Source organism: Haematobia irritans, chromosome 1 (genome assembly GCF_050003625.1).
Source record: "Haematobia irritans isolate KBUSLIRL chromosome 1, ASM5000362v1, whole genome shotgun sequence".
Lineage (NCBI taxonomy): Eukaryota > Metazoa > Arthropoda > Insecta > Diptera > Muscidae > Haematobia > Haematobia irritans.
In genome coordinates, this window is record NC_134397.1 from 19,480,632 (window position 1) to 19,496,819 (window position 16,188).

The 16,188-nt window shown below is 25.2% G+C and overlaps 1 protein-coding gene across 11 annotated transcripts in view; it reads right to left on the bottom strand.

The window, feature by feature from the left end:
* Positions 1–16,188, bottom strand: part of ClC-a (chloride channel protein 2) — a 111,380-nt gene that overhangs the window by 41,044 nt on the left and 54,148 nt on the right. The window contains exon 1 of one of the 11 annotated variants that reach the window (XM_075289535.1): positions 2,124–2,945. The exons of 8 other annotated variants lie outside the window; for them this stretch is intronic. In XM_075289535.1, coding sequence (XP_075145650.1) covers positions 2,124–2,384 — 261 coding nt within the window. In that variant the 5' untranslated portion in view covers positions 2,385–2,945. Of the gene's footprint in view, positions 1–2,123; positions 2,946–16,188 lie in introns of those variants that run through there. 2 more of the 11 variants (XM_075289536.1, XM_075289541.1) reach the window with 2 other exon arrangements.

Consider the following 16,188-nt stretch of genomic DNA (forward strand, 5'->3'; position numbering starts at 1 on the left):
AGTAACTATGCACGTCAGATTTAGTTCAGATTTGGATATAGCTACCATATATACGTTTTTTTCGATTTGGGTAAAAATGGAAAAATACCCATATTTTCCTTGTAAAATCGCTAAGTCGAAAACTGGTAAAAATGACTCTAATTTTCCTATACTTCTAATAAATATATATCGACCGATAAATCATAAATACACTTTTGGGAAGTTGCCTCAAAATTGGTTCAGATTTAAATGTTTCCCATATTTATAACCTGCGCCACACTGTGGAACAGAGTATTATAAGTTAGGGCATATGTTTGCAACACCCAGAAAGAGACGAGATAGACATCTTTGGCAATAATGCTCAGGGTGGTTCCCTGAGTCGTTATAACCATGTCCTTCTGTCTGTCCGTCCGTCCGTCTGTCTGTGAACACATTTTTGTGATCAAAGTCTAGGTCGCAATTTAAGTCCAATCGCCTTCAAATTTGGCACATGTTCCTAATTTGGGTCAGAATAGAATCCTATTGATTTTGGAAGAAATCGGTTCAGATTTAGATATAGCTCCCATATATATCTTTCGCCCGATATGCACTAATATGGACCCAGCAGCCAAAGTTTTATACCGATTTGCTTGAAATTTTGTACAAACATAACACTTAGTCGTATAGTCAAGTGTGGAAAATTTGATTGAAATCGGTTCAGATTTAGATATAGCTCCCATATATATCTTTCGCCCGATATGGACTTATATGGCCCCAGAAGCCAGATTTTTGGCCGAATTTGGTTGAAATTTTGCACTAGGAGTACAATTAATAGTATAGTCAAGTGTTCAAAACTTGATTGAAATCGGTTCAGATTTAGATATAGCTCCCATATATATCTTTCGCCCGATATGGACTAATATGGTCCTACAAGCCAGAGTTTTGGCCCAATTTGGTTGAAATTTTGCACAGGGAGTAGATTTAGCATTGTAGCTATGCGTGCCAAATTTGGTTGAAATCGATTCAGATTTAGATATAGCTCCCATATATATCTTTCGCCCGATATGCACTTATATGGACCCAGAAGCCAGAGTTTTATACCGATTAGCTTGAAATTTTGCACAAGGAGTACAATTGGTAGTATAGTCATGTGTGCCAAATTAGATTGAAATCGGTTCAGATTTAGATATAGCTTCCATACATATTTTTCGCCCGATATGGACTAATATGGCCCCAGAAGCCAGAGTTTTGGCCCAATTTGGTTGAAATTTTGCACTAGGAGTACAATTAGTAATATAGTCATGTGTGCCAAATTTGATTGAAATCGGTTCAGATTTAGATATAGCTCCCATATATATGTTTTTCTGATTTCGACAAAAATGGTCAAAATACCAACATTTTCCCTTTTAAAATCGCCTCTGCTTAGTCGAAAACTTGTAAAAAGGACTGTAATTTTCCTAACTTCTAATACATATATATCGAGCGATAAATCATAAATAAACTTTTGCGAAGTTTCCTTAAAATTGCTTCAGATTTAAATATTTTTTTACTAACATTTTGTTCCAACCTAGTGCATTAGCCAACTTAAATTTTGAGTCTATAGATTTTGTAGAAGTCTATCAAATTCTGTCCAAATCGAGAGATATTTAAATGTATGTATTTGGGACAAACCTTTATATATAGCCCCCAACACATTTGACGGATGTGATATGGTATTGAAAATTTAGATCTACAAAGTGGTGCAGGGTATAATATAGTCGGCCCCGCCCGACTTTAGACTTTCCTTACTTGTTTTTTACTAACATTGTGTTCCACCCCAGGACATTAGCCGAGTTAAATTTAAAGTTTATAAATATTGTAGAACTCTGTCCAGATCTGATCAGATTTAAGTATATGTTTATGGGAACATAAACCTTTATATATAGCACCCAACACATTGGATGGATTTGATATGATATCGAAAATGTGGATCAACAAAGTGGTGCAGGGTATAATATAGTTGGCCCCGCCCGACTTTAGACTTTCCTTACTTATTTTACCTATTATAGTTTTTCATATTATCCAATGTTAATTAATTTATATGTATCTATAAATTCAAGCTTATTACACAAACCAACAAAAGCACTCACACACACACACCTATACGCGTACTCTCGCACACTTACATAATAGAAAGCCTCGATCTCAACATCAACTTGACTTTTGAGCTCATTGTAAATATCATTGCTCGAACGACGTTGAAATGATGAAATATTCGCATCGTCTAAACGCAGAGCACTGGCTGCCGATACTATACCGGCAGCCTGTAGATTTTCTTGTTCCTGACGTAGATACTCATCACGTGTAATCAATAGCTCCGGTTCGAAAGCATATTCACGTATATATTCATCACAGGGACCGGAACCTTCCTGTTCGTTTGTAAACATGGAACCGGAAATCGACAAATGCGTGCATAAATTGCACGCATTACTATCACATCACAGAGGTTTGGTGGTAAGCTTTTTAAGGGATGTAAATATCGATGCAGTAATAAGAGAAAATAAAAAGCTTTTCTGTTTTTTTTTTCAAAATTCTTTTGTTTTAAGGGTTATTTTCTAAGAATTTTTTCATAATGTTTTTTTTTTCCACACTATATTGTTGTTGTTTTTCGTTTGTTTTGTTTTGCTAGTGGTGTTATGATATTTAGGGTTTCTGTTTTAATAGTGGTCTTGATAATTATTTTTTATGGATTTCTTTTCATTCTATTTTGCCCTTAAACTTCTTATATAATTTATGGCATATTCAGATTTAATTTTAGATTGACACCTCATAGTAGGCACAATTGCAGCTGGTCTTGGTATTAATAGCCCACGTAGCATTTTTTCACTTGTTTTTTTTATATTAACATTTTTTTGTTGCTTTCACATATTACATATTTTTACCCATTTGTGTTTTTTTACATTGTTGTAATTTTAAAAATTTTGAATTATTATCAATTGGTAATATTGCATTGTAATTTTTTTCACATTCTGCAAATCAAAAATTTTTATTTATTATTTACGGTTCGATTTTTTTTTTAAATAAAATTTGGGACATCCTCCACAATGGATCGTTACTTTAATTTAATTACTTTATAAAGAATTGTAGGGTCAGTTATGCTGCACTAACAAATTCTAACAATTGCAAAAATTTTCTATAGAAATAAAATTTTGCAAAAATAAAATAATAAAATAGTAATAAAATTTTGACAAAATTTTCTATAGAAATAAAATTTTGACAAAATTTTCTATAGACATAAAATTTTGCATAAAATTTTCTATAGAAATAAAATGTTGACATAATTTTTTATAGAAATAAAATTTTGCAAAAAATTTGTATAGAAATAAATTTTTGACAAAATTTTCTATAGAAATAAATTTTTGACAAAATTTTCTATAGAAATAAAATTTTGACACTTTTTTTTGGAAATAAAATTTTGACCAAATTTTCTATAGAAATAAAATTTTGACAAAATTTTCTATAGAAATAAAATTTTATCTAATTATACAATTATTTTTCGAGCTTTATGGACAGATATAGATTAAGAAACATGGTTAATAGAGCCATTGAAAAGAAAACGCCAGATTCAAATCTATACACGCCTGGACTGTACATGTTTCGGTTCGGGCGAATGAACCTTTCCACAGCCTTTAGTATAGATCTGGCTGGGAGATATAACTCAATTTTGGGCCCTTTGTGCTAACTCCTTATGGAGAAACCATTTGGGAAATTTCCTCAAATTGGAATAAAATTTTAAAAAAATTTTGAATAAAAATAAAATTTTGACAAAATTTTCTATAGAAAAAAATTTAACAAAATTTGAAAAAATTTTCTATAGAAAAAAATTTAACAAAATGTGAAAAAAAAATTCTATAGAAAAAAAATTTTGACATTTTTTATCATATTTGTTGTTTTGATCTCAGCTTAAAAACCATTGCGTTGACTAAACTACAAAAGTAGCTTAACCAACAGAAGAAGTTGCCAGATTTCAATAAAAAATTCATCCCACAAGAAGTTGGAAATCACCAACGAAACTTCGGATGTAAATATGAAATAAAGTCTTTTTATTTGCATATTGAGAGACCAATTTAGAACAGATCTAAAAATAACAAAAAAAAAAAAAATAAAGAATAAGAAGGTCGTACAAAGAAATTTGACAGAAGAAAAGAATGTTTGTCAAATTTATTTGGGCAAAGCCTTATAGACTGCAAGATGGTTGGATGAACGCACGTTTCGGAATTACCACATTCCTTATCAGCATCCTCTACTTGAAGCAATACTATCAACCAATTATCAGAACAAATTCTGGTAGTTCACCAAACCCATAGTGAACCACACTTGAACCTTCCGAAAAAAGGTTTATGACAGTCGGCTTTTGCCGAAATAAATCTTTGTACAAACATTTCTCTTTTCCTTTGCCACTTTCAAATCATCGATTTGAGTGCAGTTTGCTGGGTTTAATAAAATTTCGACAAAATTTTCTATAGAAATAAAATTTTGATAAAATTTTCTAGAGAAATACAATTTTGACAAAATTTTCTATAGCAATAAAATTTTGATAAAATTTTCCAAAAATTTTCTATAGAAATAACATTTTGGTAACATTTTCTATAGAAATAAAATTTTGATAAAATTTTCTAGAGAAATACAATTTTGACAAAATTTTGTATAGAAATAAAATTTTGACAAACTTTTCTATAGAAACACAATTTTCTATAGAAATAAAATTTTGAGAAAATTTTCTATAGAAATAAAATTTTGTTATAGAAATAAAATTTTGTCAAATTTTTCTATAGAAATAAAATGTTGTCAAACTTTTCTATAGAAATAAAATTTTGCAAAAAATTTCTATAGAAATAAAATTTTGAAATAATTTTCTATACATATAAAATTTTGAGAAAATTTTCTATAGAAATAAAATTTTGATAATCTTTTTTAAGGAAATAAAATTTTGCAAAAATTTTCTATAGAAAATTTTAACAAAATTTTCTATAGAAATTAAATTTTGGCAAAATGTTCTATAGAAATAACATTTTGAAAAAAAAATTTTAATATAAGTTTTGTAATATAAGTTTTGTTTGTTTGGTAGTTGTTTAGTAAAATTTTCTGTAAATTTTGGAAGATTATTTTTGCAACCGTGTATGAGGATTATTTCAAATACCTTTTGGTTTCTAACTCCATGACAATTGATTACAAGTTACGATGTCTAAATGCCTGCTCATAAATTTAAAAACTAATATATTTCATATGGAGGACCAAAACATATAAACCAAATTCAACACACCTATTTGTGTACCTAAAATGCCCCTGGATTTCCATTTTCAAGCAAACCCGATAAAAAATGCGGTGTCGGAAGCCGAAGAAATCAAATCGGTGAATTGGCCCATATTAGAACACGGTAGCCACAGTTGGTAGAATTCTACCAAAATTGGTAGATTTTTTACTATTTGGTAAAAATCGTAATATTTTGGTAGATTTTGCAAAATATTCTTCTCCAACAATAGGGTACTTCACAAATTTTCTATAAAAATTAAATTTTGATAAAAATTTTCTATAGAAATAAAATTTTGACAAAATTTTCTATAGAAATAAAATTTTGACAAAATTTTCTATAGAAATAAAATTTTGCAAAAATTTATAGAAATAAAATTTTGCAAAAATTTTCTAAAGAAATAAAATATTGTGAAAAATTTTCTATAGAAATACAATTTTGCAAAAATTTTCTATAGAAATACAATTTTGCAAACATTTTCTATAGAAATAAAATTTTCCAAAAATTTTCTATAGAAATAAAATTTTGACAAAATTTTCTATAGAAATAAAATTTTGAGAAAATTTTCTATAGAAATAAAATGTTGACAAAATTTTCTATAGAAATAAAATTTTGACAAAATTTTCTATAGAAATAAAATTTTGCAAAAATTTTCTACGAAATAAAATTTGCCACATACATATGTGTGAATTTTCATTTTTAGGAATATCGGATAAAAATTGCGGAGTCTATTTTGGGAATATACCAAAACATGGAGCGATATATACGCAATTTGACACAGCTTTCCACGAACCCAAAATGCTTTTAGATTTCAATTCAAATGAAAGTAGCGAAATAGAAATGCCCTCAAAAAGTCAAATCTGGAGATTGGTCTATATGGGGACATATATATAAAACGAGGACCGATGTGTACCAAATTTAGCACAGCTTTTTATGAACTTAAATTTCCTTCAGATTTCCAATTTCATAAATCGATTTATATGGGGGCTACATCGAAACATGGACCAATATAACATAGCCCATCAATTAACGATAGCTTCATTATTGAGGGCTTTATTACAACAGGAAGCCAGACAGACGGACATCGTTATATCGTCTATGAATTTCTACCTCATCAAGAATATATTTTATATAGACGAAAAACGATATTAATGATGGTTTTCCATTCGGGACTGAAACCATGATAGGGGTATAATCCATAAGGCGGAAATATTAGTTATTGCACCACGAATATTATCTATATGTAGGTTAGGTTAGGTTATGTGGCAGCCCGATGTATCAGGCTCACTTAGACTATTCAGTCCATTGTGATACCACAGTGGTGAACTTCTCTCTTATCACTGAGTGCTGCCCGATTCCATGTTAAGCTCAATGACAAGGGACCTCCTTTTTATAGCCGAGTCCGAACGGCGTTCCACATTCCAGTGAAACCACTTAGAGAAGCTTTGAAACCCTCAGAAATGTCACCAGCATTACTGAGGTGGGATAATCCACCGCTGAAAAACTTTTTGGTGTTCGGTCGTAGCAGGAATCGAACCCACGACCTTGTGTATGCAAAGCGGGCATGCTAACCATTGCACCACGGTGGCTCCCTATCTATATGTAGAATGCCAATAATAAAAAAATTTCCTTAGGAGTTGGCCATGGGCAATATTTGTTGTTCTAAACGAAGGCCATAATTGAGTATTCACTTATAATAAAAGCGGAGCTCAATTTTTCTGGCCTATAAGATGAGGTGATACAGCCTTTTTCATATCACTGATAAACACGTGATAACTCTGTCAGTTATTGTTTGTATTTAAGCACATCAAAGTCTGGATTCTGAAGCGCTGATTGACTTTGACTTCCCTTACAAAGCTGCTGAAAATTCAGCAGGTTTTTTGCTGGGTAATAACATGTTTAGATTTTAAAATTTGTTTTAGTTTCACATTATTAACAAAAATTCTACGGCAAATCCTAATGATTGATCCACGGTGAAGAGTCCAAATTTTATATTGACGCTTATAGAGAATTTATAATTTTTTTTAACACTTTTCTAAAAATATTTTCAAATTATTAATTTTCTTATCACAAAATTTGCTTTGTTATTTCATAATTTATTTATATAAAAAAAATTATATTTTCATTTTACAATTTATTATTTTTCCATATTCCAATTATTTTAACACTCATAGTATTGTTATTTTAATTTTTATAATTTAATATTTTTTTATCAATCTTTATATTTTTGAGCAGATTTTTTAATGAATCACATAAATGAATTTATTTGTTTTTTTAATCTTTGTATTTTTGTTTTAATTTTCTTATTTAATACTTTTATGATAAATCTATGTATATATTTTTGTTTCACATTTTTTGTAAAATAATTTTTTCAATTTTTCATAGTTTTTCATTTTTATATCTTAAATTCACGGATTAATTCATAGACCTTCAATATGAATAATATATATAAAATTTATATATTTTTATTTCACTTTACTAAAATATTTATAAATTTTTTTTTTCAAAAATTTCAATCTATGCTTCAATATGAATATAATATATATAAAATTTATAATATATATAAAATTTATATATTTTTATTTCACATTTTATAAACAATTACTTAATTTTTTTAAATTTTTCAATCTATCAACTTTTTAATATCTTGCATTCACTGGTTAATTAATAGACCTTCAATTATCGATTTTTTTTGTAGACACATATTATATAAACCTTTGTTTTCTTAGATATTTGATTATTAAAACTTTGTAATTTATTTTTTAAAAAACTTTTGTAAAAATTTATTTATTATTTAATTTTTCCCCAACTTCATTTCTTCTTTGCACTTAATATAAATAATTTTTCAAATGATATTATTATAATTTCTCTTTATTGCTATGACATTTTTGTAATGGCCATCCGTGTTACACCGTTTCACTTGGGGTTTCTTACAACATTTTGTCTAATATTTGCGAAAACTTTTATGAAACTGAAAAGATTTGCAGAGCTTTTCTTTGCCTCCTTCAACATGGCAAGAGGCTAAGCAAAAAAAAATATTTTAAATATTTTTTTTTGCGATATTTTTCAGCTGTTTTGAACAAATGAGAATCGTAGGTGTGTGTGCGTGTGTGATTGTGTTAATGTTTGCCTATACTACATGTGTGTTTGTGTTTTTTTCCTCAATGTGGAATAATAATACAATATTATTAAAAGAAAAACAGAAGTAGCCAACAAAAAAAAACTAATAAGAAAACATTAAATGTTAGTTTGGCTTGTCTGCCAGTTTAAGAAGCTCTAAACAGCCCCTACTCAATCAAAAACAAAAGTACAAAAAATATAAATATATATAAAATAAATATTTGTATCTCTATGACGTGAATTCCCTTTGCCCCCAAATTACTTTTTATTAAAATAATGTGTATCTCATTCCCAGATCCCCTTCGTTTAAACAGCATGATCTTGAATTGCAACATTAATTTTATTATATATTTTCAAAGGCTACAGTGCGAGTACTATTAATTATGACCACTTTTTATTAAAGAATTTATGAATTAAATTTATTCTCATGCTCAAGGTGGTCCCAGAAAGTTGAATTAAATAGGAAGGAAGACGCACATGGCAGACTGGCTGTTACGAAATGCAACAAAGTAAAGCGCCACATTTTTTACTTTTTTTACACAAGGGTGGCTCTTTGAGACTTTTTTGTGCATCGGTGAACTCTTGCACTTTTTGGAACTTCAATCGCTTTAGGTTAGGTAGTCCGACATTTCAGGTCCACTTAGACTATTCAGTCCATTGTGATTTCCTATCTGGCGTATGATAAATTATACGACCTAAGGTACAAAAATTTTCTATAAAAATAAAATTTTGCAAAAAAAAATGTCTATAGAAATAAAATTTTGCAAAAAAAATCCATAGAAAAAAAAATTTTGCAAAAATTTTCTATAGACAAAATTTTCTATAGAAATAAAATTTTGACAAAATTTTCTATCGCATAGTTAGTTTTTGGTAACTGGTGTCGTATAAGTATTTTTATTTGATATGTCCTATGTGGCGTATGATAAATTATACGACCTAAGGTACAAAAAATTTCTAGAAAAATAAAATTTTGCAAAAAAAAATCTATAACAATAAAATTTTGCAAAAAAAATCTATAGAAATAAAAGTTTGAGAAAATTTTCTATAGAAATAAAATTTTCACAAAATATTCTATAGAAATAAAATTTTGACAAAATTTTCTATAGAAATAAAATTTTGCAAAAATTTTCTATAGAAATACAATTTTGCAAAAATTTTTTATAGAAATAAAATTTTGACAAAATTTTCTATCGCATATTTATTTTTTGGTAACTGGTGTCGTATAAGTATTTTTATTTGATATGTCCTATGTGGCGTATAATAAATTATACGACCTAAGGTACAAAAAATTTCTATAAAAATAAAATTTTGCAAAAAAAAATCTATAGAAAAAAAATTTGCAAAATTTTTCTATAGAAATAAAATTTTGCAAAAATGTTCTATAGAAATAAAATTTTGCAAAAATTTTCTATAGAAATAAAATTTTGCAAAAATTTTCTATAGAAATAAAATTTTGCAAAAATTTTCTATAGAAATAAAATTTTGCAAAAATTTTCTATAGAAATAAAATTTTGAGAAAATTTTCTATAGAAATAAAATTTTGAGAAAATTTTCTATAGAAATAAAATTTTGAGAAAATTTTCTATAGAAATAAAATTTTGCAAAAATTTTCTATAGAAATAAAATTTTGAGAATATTTTCTATAGAAATAAAATTTTGAGAAAATTTTCTATAGAAATAAAATTTTGACAAAATTTTCTATAGAAATAAAATTTTGACAAAATTTTCCTATCGCATAGTTATTTTTTGGTAACTGGTGTCGTATAAGTATTTTTATTTGATATGTCCTATGTGGCGTATGAAAAATTATACGACCTAAGGTACAAAAAATTTCTATAAAAATAAAATTTTGCAAAAAAAAATCTATAAAAATAAAAATTTTGCAAAAAAATCTATAGAAAAAAATTGGAAAAATTTTCTATAGAAATAACATTTTGCAAAAATGTTCTATAGAAATAACATTTTGCAAAAATGTTCTATAGAAATAAATTTTTGCAAAAATGTTCTATAGAAATAAAATTTTGCAAAAATTTTCTATAGAAATAAAATTTTGCAAAAATTTTCAATAGAAATAAAATTTTGCAAAAATTTTCTATAGAAATAAAATTTTGCAAAAATTTTCTATAGACAAAATTTTCTATAGAAATAAAATTTTGACAAAATTTTCTATCGCATAATTATTTTTTGGTAACTGGTGTCGTATAAGTATCTTTATTTGATATGTCCTATGTGGCGTATGATAAGTTATACGACCTAAGGAACAAAAAATTTCTATAAAAATAAAATTTTGCAAAAAAATTTCTAGAGAACTAAAATTTTCCAAAATTTTTCTATAGAAATAGAATTTTGCAAAAATTTTCTATAGAAATAAAATTTTGCAAAAATTTTCTATAGAAATAAAATTTTGCAAACATTTTCTATAGAAATAAAATTTTGACAAAATTTTCGATAGAATTAAAATTTTGACAAAATTTTCTATAGAAATAAAATTTTGCAAAAAAATTTCTATAGAAAAAAATTTTGACATTGTTTTTTATGAAAATAAAATTTTGCATAAGTATTTTTAAGTATTTTTATTTGATATGTCCTATGTGGCGTATGATAAATTATACGATCTAAGGTACATTATCAATTAATATCTAAAAAAAAAGTACTATACAGAGGAGCTGATATGTATTGCAACAAATTGCAGTTTGCTATCATTTCTAAGCTGCTCGTCGGAAAGCGGACAGAATTTACTCCAGTGAGTTTATTTTATGCCTAGGTTAGATTAAAAAAAGAATACATGTTCCCCAACGAATTGCAGAATTTGTTTCTAATCCCTGTTTCAAAACCGAGCCAGGTTCCGTATCACCTGTTCACCCGATATGGTTAACTCAATTAGAAGTGCCCGGTCATTATTTTCACGGCCCTCCTGAATGTTGTCCTATTCTCCTGGAGAAGTTCTCCAGTCGTTTTCTTATCTTGGTCACCCCATAGTTTTTTCGTCGCCCTTGTGACCATTGCCTTCCAAATAGTTTTCTGTATCTCCCGGGCCCATAATCAATTAAAAATGTAACTGATAAAATTATTTTTTTAATTAAATTAAATTATGTATCTGCCGTGCCCAATGGACTGAATAGTCTACGTGAGCCTGAAAATAAATCGGGCTGCCACTTTAACCATCTGCGTGACCATTCATCCAACTCGGCCCGCATAGCCTCATATGACTTTGCGTTCTCTAAATTCGCTTCCCACTCTTTCCACGGTCCTCATGATTGCCGTCCTACTGTCCTTGAGTAGTTCTCTAGTCTTTTTCTGGGTTGGGTTACCGCATAGTATATTTGTTGCCCCTTCGACCATTGTATAGGTCCCCACAGCTTTATGTGTCTCCCGTGCCCATTCCATTAAAAAAATTAACTCATACAATTAAATTTTTAATTATATTCAAAAATTAAAATTTTTTTTGGAACACAAAAAAACACACCACCCCAAAAAATATTGCCAAAATTATTCTGATTAAAATTTTTATCGAATTTTAAAATATATTCAATTAAAATTTTTATTGATTCAACAAATCTTTTAATTAAAACAAAAATCAATCACAAAATTAATTATAACAATAAAGTTTTTAGTTGTACCAATTAATTCTTTAATACTATCATTTCTGTGATTAAAGAAATTTCAATTAAAAATTAATTGACTCAATTAATTTCGCAATTGAAGAAAAAAATTATTTTGTTTTCTGTGCACGAAATTAATTGATCCAATTTAATTTTAATTGAAATTTCTTTAATCACAGAAATGATAGTATTAAAGAATTATTTGGTCCAACTAAAATCTTTATTGGTATAATTAATTTTGTGATTGATTTTTGTTTTAATTAAAAGATTTGTTGAATCAATAGAAATTTTAATTGAATATATTTTAAAATTCGATAAAAATTTTAATCAGAATAATTTAAGATTTTTGAAAAATTGAGAAGAAAATATAAACTCGAAATTAGTTGCCTTCAATCACAGAAATGATAGCATCAATTACAATATTAATTGATACTATTAATTTTTGTGATTGATTTTTGTTTCAATTAAAAAATTTGTTGAATCAATTAAATTTTTAATTGAATATTTTTGTTTTGCAGCTCAATTAAGACTTTAATTGGAAATTTTTTGTGTACTGAAGAAATAAATTTCGTGATTGGATCAATTATTTCCTTGATTGAATCAAAACCAAATCTGTGCACAATAATGTACATTTTCATTGTATTTATGATCATGTTTCATTGGTCCAATGACAATGTCTAATTTCGTTAATATTACTAAGTTTTTTTTCATATATTTTCTATCTTTATCTATTAATATATGAAACTTAAGTTTACCATTTTTTATCCATCCCCTATGTAAATTTTCAAGACCATTTCATATATCATCCTAGCCTATTTACAAACAATTATACATCATAAATGCCCTTTACCTTCAATTGATTTTGTTTTTATTGTTTGAGTTGAGAATGCTAAAGACAAGTGCCGACAAGAGGTGATTTTGTGGTAATGGTAGAATAAAATGTAGAAAATACGATTCAAAAAACAAAACCATCCAATTTCTTTGTTTATTATAAACAATTTTTTTGTATAATTTTCCTTTTTTTCTAAATATTGTATAGGCTGTTGAAATGGTATACTCAAAGCTCAAATACCTTAACACAATATGATGAAGAATAACAAAGCACAGAATAAAGAAATCTAGTAGAAGAAATAAGAAAACCCAACGGAGACAGACATTGTATGCAAATGTATGATAGTGACATGGATATGATATAGACACAAATATATACTGCTATTATTTTGAATTATCTTAGAAATAAAATGTTGACAAAATTTTCTATAGAAATAAAATTTTGATCAAATTTTCTATAGAAATAAAATTTGGACAAAATTTTCTATAGAAATAAAATTTTGACAAAATTTTCTATAGAAATAAAATGTTGACAAAAATTTTCTATAGAAATAAAATTTTTACAAAATTTCCTATAGAAATAAATTTTTAACAAAATTTTCTTTAGAAATAAAATTTTTACAAAATTTTCTTTAGAAATAAAATTTTGACAAAATTTTCTATAGAAATTAAATTTTGACAAAATTTTCTATAGAAATTAAATTTTGACAAAATTTTCTATAGAAATTAAATTTTGACAAAATTTTCTATAGAAATAAAATGTTGACATTTTTTTTATAGAAATACAATTTTGACAAAATTTTCTATAGAAATAAAATTTTGACAAAATTTCCTATAGAAATAAAATTTTGACAAATTTTTCTATATAGAAATAAAATTTTGACAAAATTTTCTGTATAGAAATAACATGTTGACAAAATTTTTGTTATAGAAATAACATTTTGACAAAATTTTTTATAGCAATAAAATCTTGACAAAATGTTCTATAGAAATAAAATTTTTACAAAATTTTCTTTAGAAATAAAATTTTGACAAAATTTTCTATAGAAATTAAATTTTGACAAAATTTTCTATAGAAATTAAATTTTGACAAAATTTTCTATAGAAATTAAATTTTGACAAAATTTTCTATAGAAATAAAATTTTGACAAAATTTTCTATAGAAATAAAATTTTGACAAAATTTTCTATATAAATAAAATTTTGACAAAATTTTCTACATAAATAAAATTTTGACAAAATTTTCTATAGAAATAAAATGTTGACATTTTTTTTATAGAAATACAATTTTGACAAAATTTTCTATAGAAATAAAATTTTGACAAAATTTCCTATAGAAATAAAATTTTGACAAATTTTTCTATATAGAAATAAAATTTTGACAAAATTTTCTGTATAGAAATAAAATGTTGACAAAATTTTTGTTATAGAAATAACATTTTGACAAAATTTTTTATAGCAATAAAATCTTGACAAAATGTTCTATAGAAATAAAATTTTTACAAAATTTTCTTTAGAAATAAAATTTTGACAAAATTTTCTATAGAAATTAAATTTTGACAAAATTTTCTATAGAAATTAAATTTTGACAAAATTTTCTATAGAAATTAAATTTTGACAAAATTTTCTATAGAAATTAAATTTTGACAAAATTTTCTATAGAAATAAAATTTTGACAAATTTTTCTATATAGAAATAAAATTTTGACAAAATTTTCTGTATAGAAATAACATGTTGACAAAATTTTTGTTATAGAAATAACATTTTGACAAAATTTTTTATAGCAATAAAATCTTGACAAAATGTTCTATAGAAATAAAATTTTTACAAAATTTTCTTTAGAAATAAAATTTTGACAAAATTTTCTATAGAAATTAAATTTTGACAAAATTTTCTATAGAAATTAAATTTTGACAAAATTTTCTATAGAAATTAAATTTTGACAAAATTTTCTATAGAAATAAAATTTTGACAAAATTTTCTATAGAAATAAAATTTTGACAAAATTTTCTATATAAATAAAATTTTGACAAAATTTTCTACATAAATAAAATTTTGACAAAATTTTCTATAGAAATAAAATGTTGACATTTTTTTTATAGAAATACAATTTTGACAAAATTTTCTATAGAAATAAAATTTTGACAAAATTTCCTATAGAAATAAAATTTTGACAAATTTTTCTATATAGAATAAAAATTTTGACAAAATTTTCTGTATAGAAATAAAATGTTGACAAAATTTTTGTTATAGAAATAACATTTTGACAAAATTTTTTATAGCAATAAAATCTTGACAAAATGTTCTATAGAAATAAAATTTTTACAAAATTTTCTTTAGAAATAAAATTTTGACAAAATTTTCTATAGAAATTAAATTTTGACAAAATTTTCTATAGAAATTAAATTTTGACAAAATTTTCTATAGAAATAAAATTTTGACAAAATTTTCTATAGAAATTAAATTTTGACAAAATTTTCCACGGAAATAAAATTTTGACAAAATTTTCTATAGAGATAAAAGTTTTGACACAATTTTCTATAGAAATAAAATTTTGACAAAATTTTCTATAGAAATAAAATTTTGACAAAATTTTCTATAGAAATAAAATTTTGACAAAATTTTCTATAGAAATAAAATTTTGACAAAATTTTCTATAGAAATAAAATTTTGACAAAATTTTCTATCGAAATAAAATGTTGACAAATTTTTTTATAGAAATAAAATGTTGACATTTTTTTTATAGAAATACAATTTTGACAAAATTTTCTATAGAAATAAAATTTTGACAAAATTTCCAATAGAAATAAAATTTTGACAAATTTTTCTATATAGAAATAAAATTTTGACAAAATTTTCTGTATAGAAATAAAATGTTGACAAAATTTTTGTTATAGAAATAACATTTTGACAAAACTTTCTATAGAGATAAAAGTTTTGACACAATTTTCCACAGAAATAAAATTTTGACAAAAGTTTCTATAGAAATAAAATTTTGACAAAATTTTCTATAGAAATACAATTTTGACAAAATTTTCTATAGAAATACAATTTTGACAAAATTTTCTATAGAAATACAATTTTGACAAAATTTTCTATAGAAATACAATTTTGACAAAATTTTCTACAGAAATAAAATTTTGACAAAATTTTCTATAGAAATAAAATTTTGACAAAATTTTCTATAGAAATAAAATTTTGACAAAATTTTCTGTATAGAAATAAAATTTTGACAAAATTTTCTGTATAGAGAATTTTATTTCTATAGAAAATTTTGTCAAAATTGTATTTCTATAGAAAATTTTGTCAAAATTGTATTTTACAAAATTTTCTATAGAAATAAAAATTTTACAAAATTTTCTATAGAAGTAAAATTTTGAAAAAAATT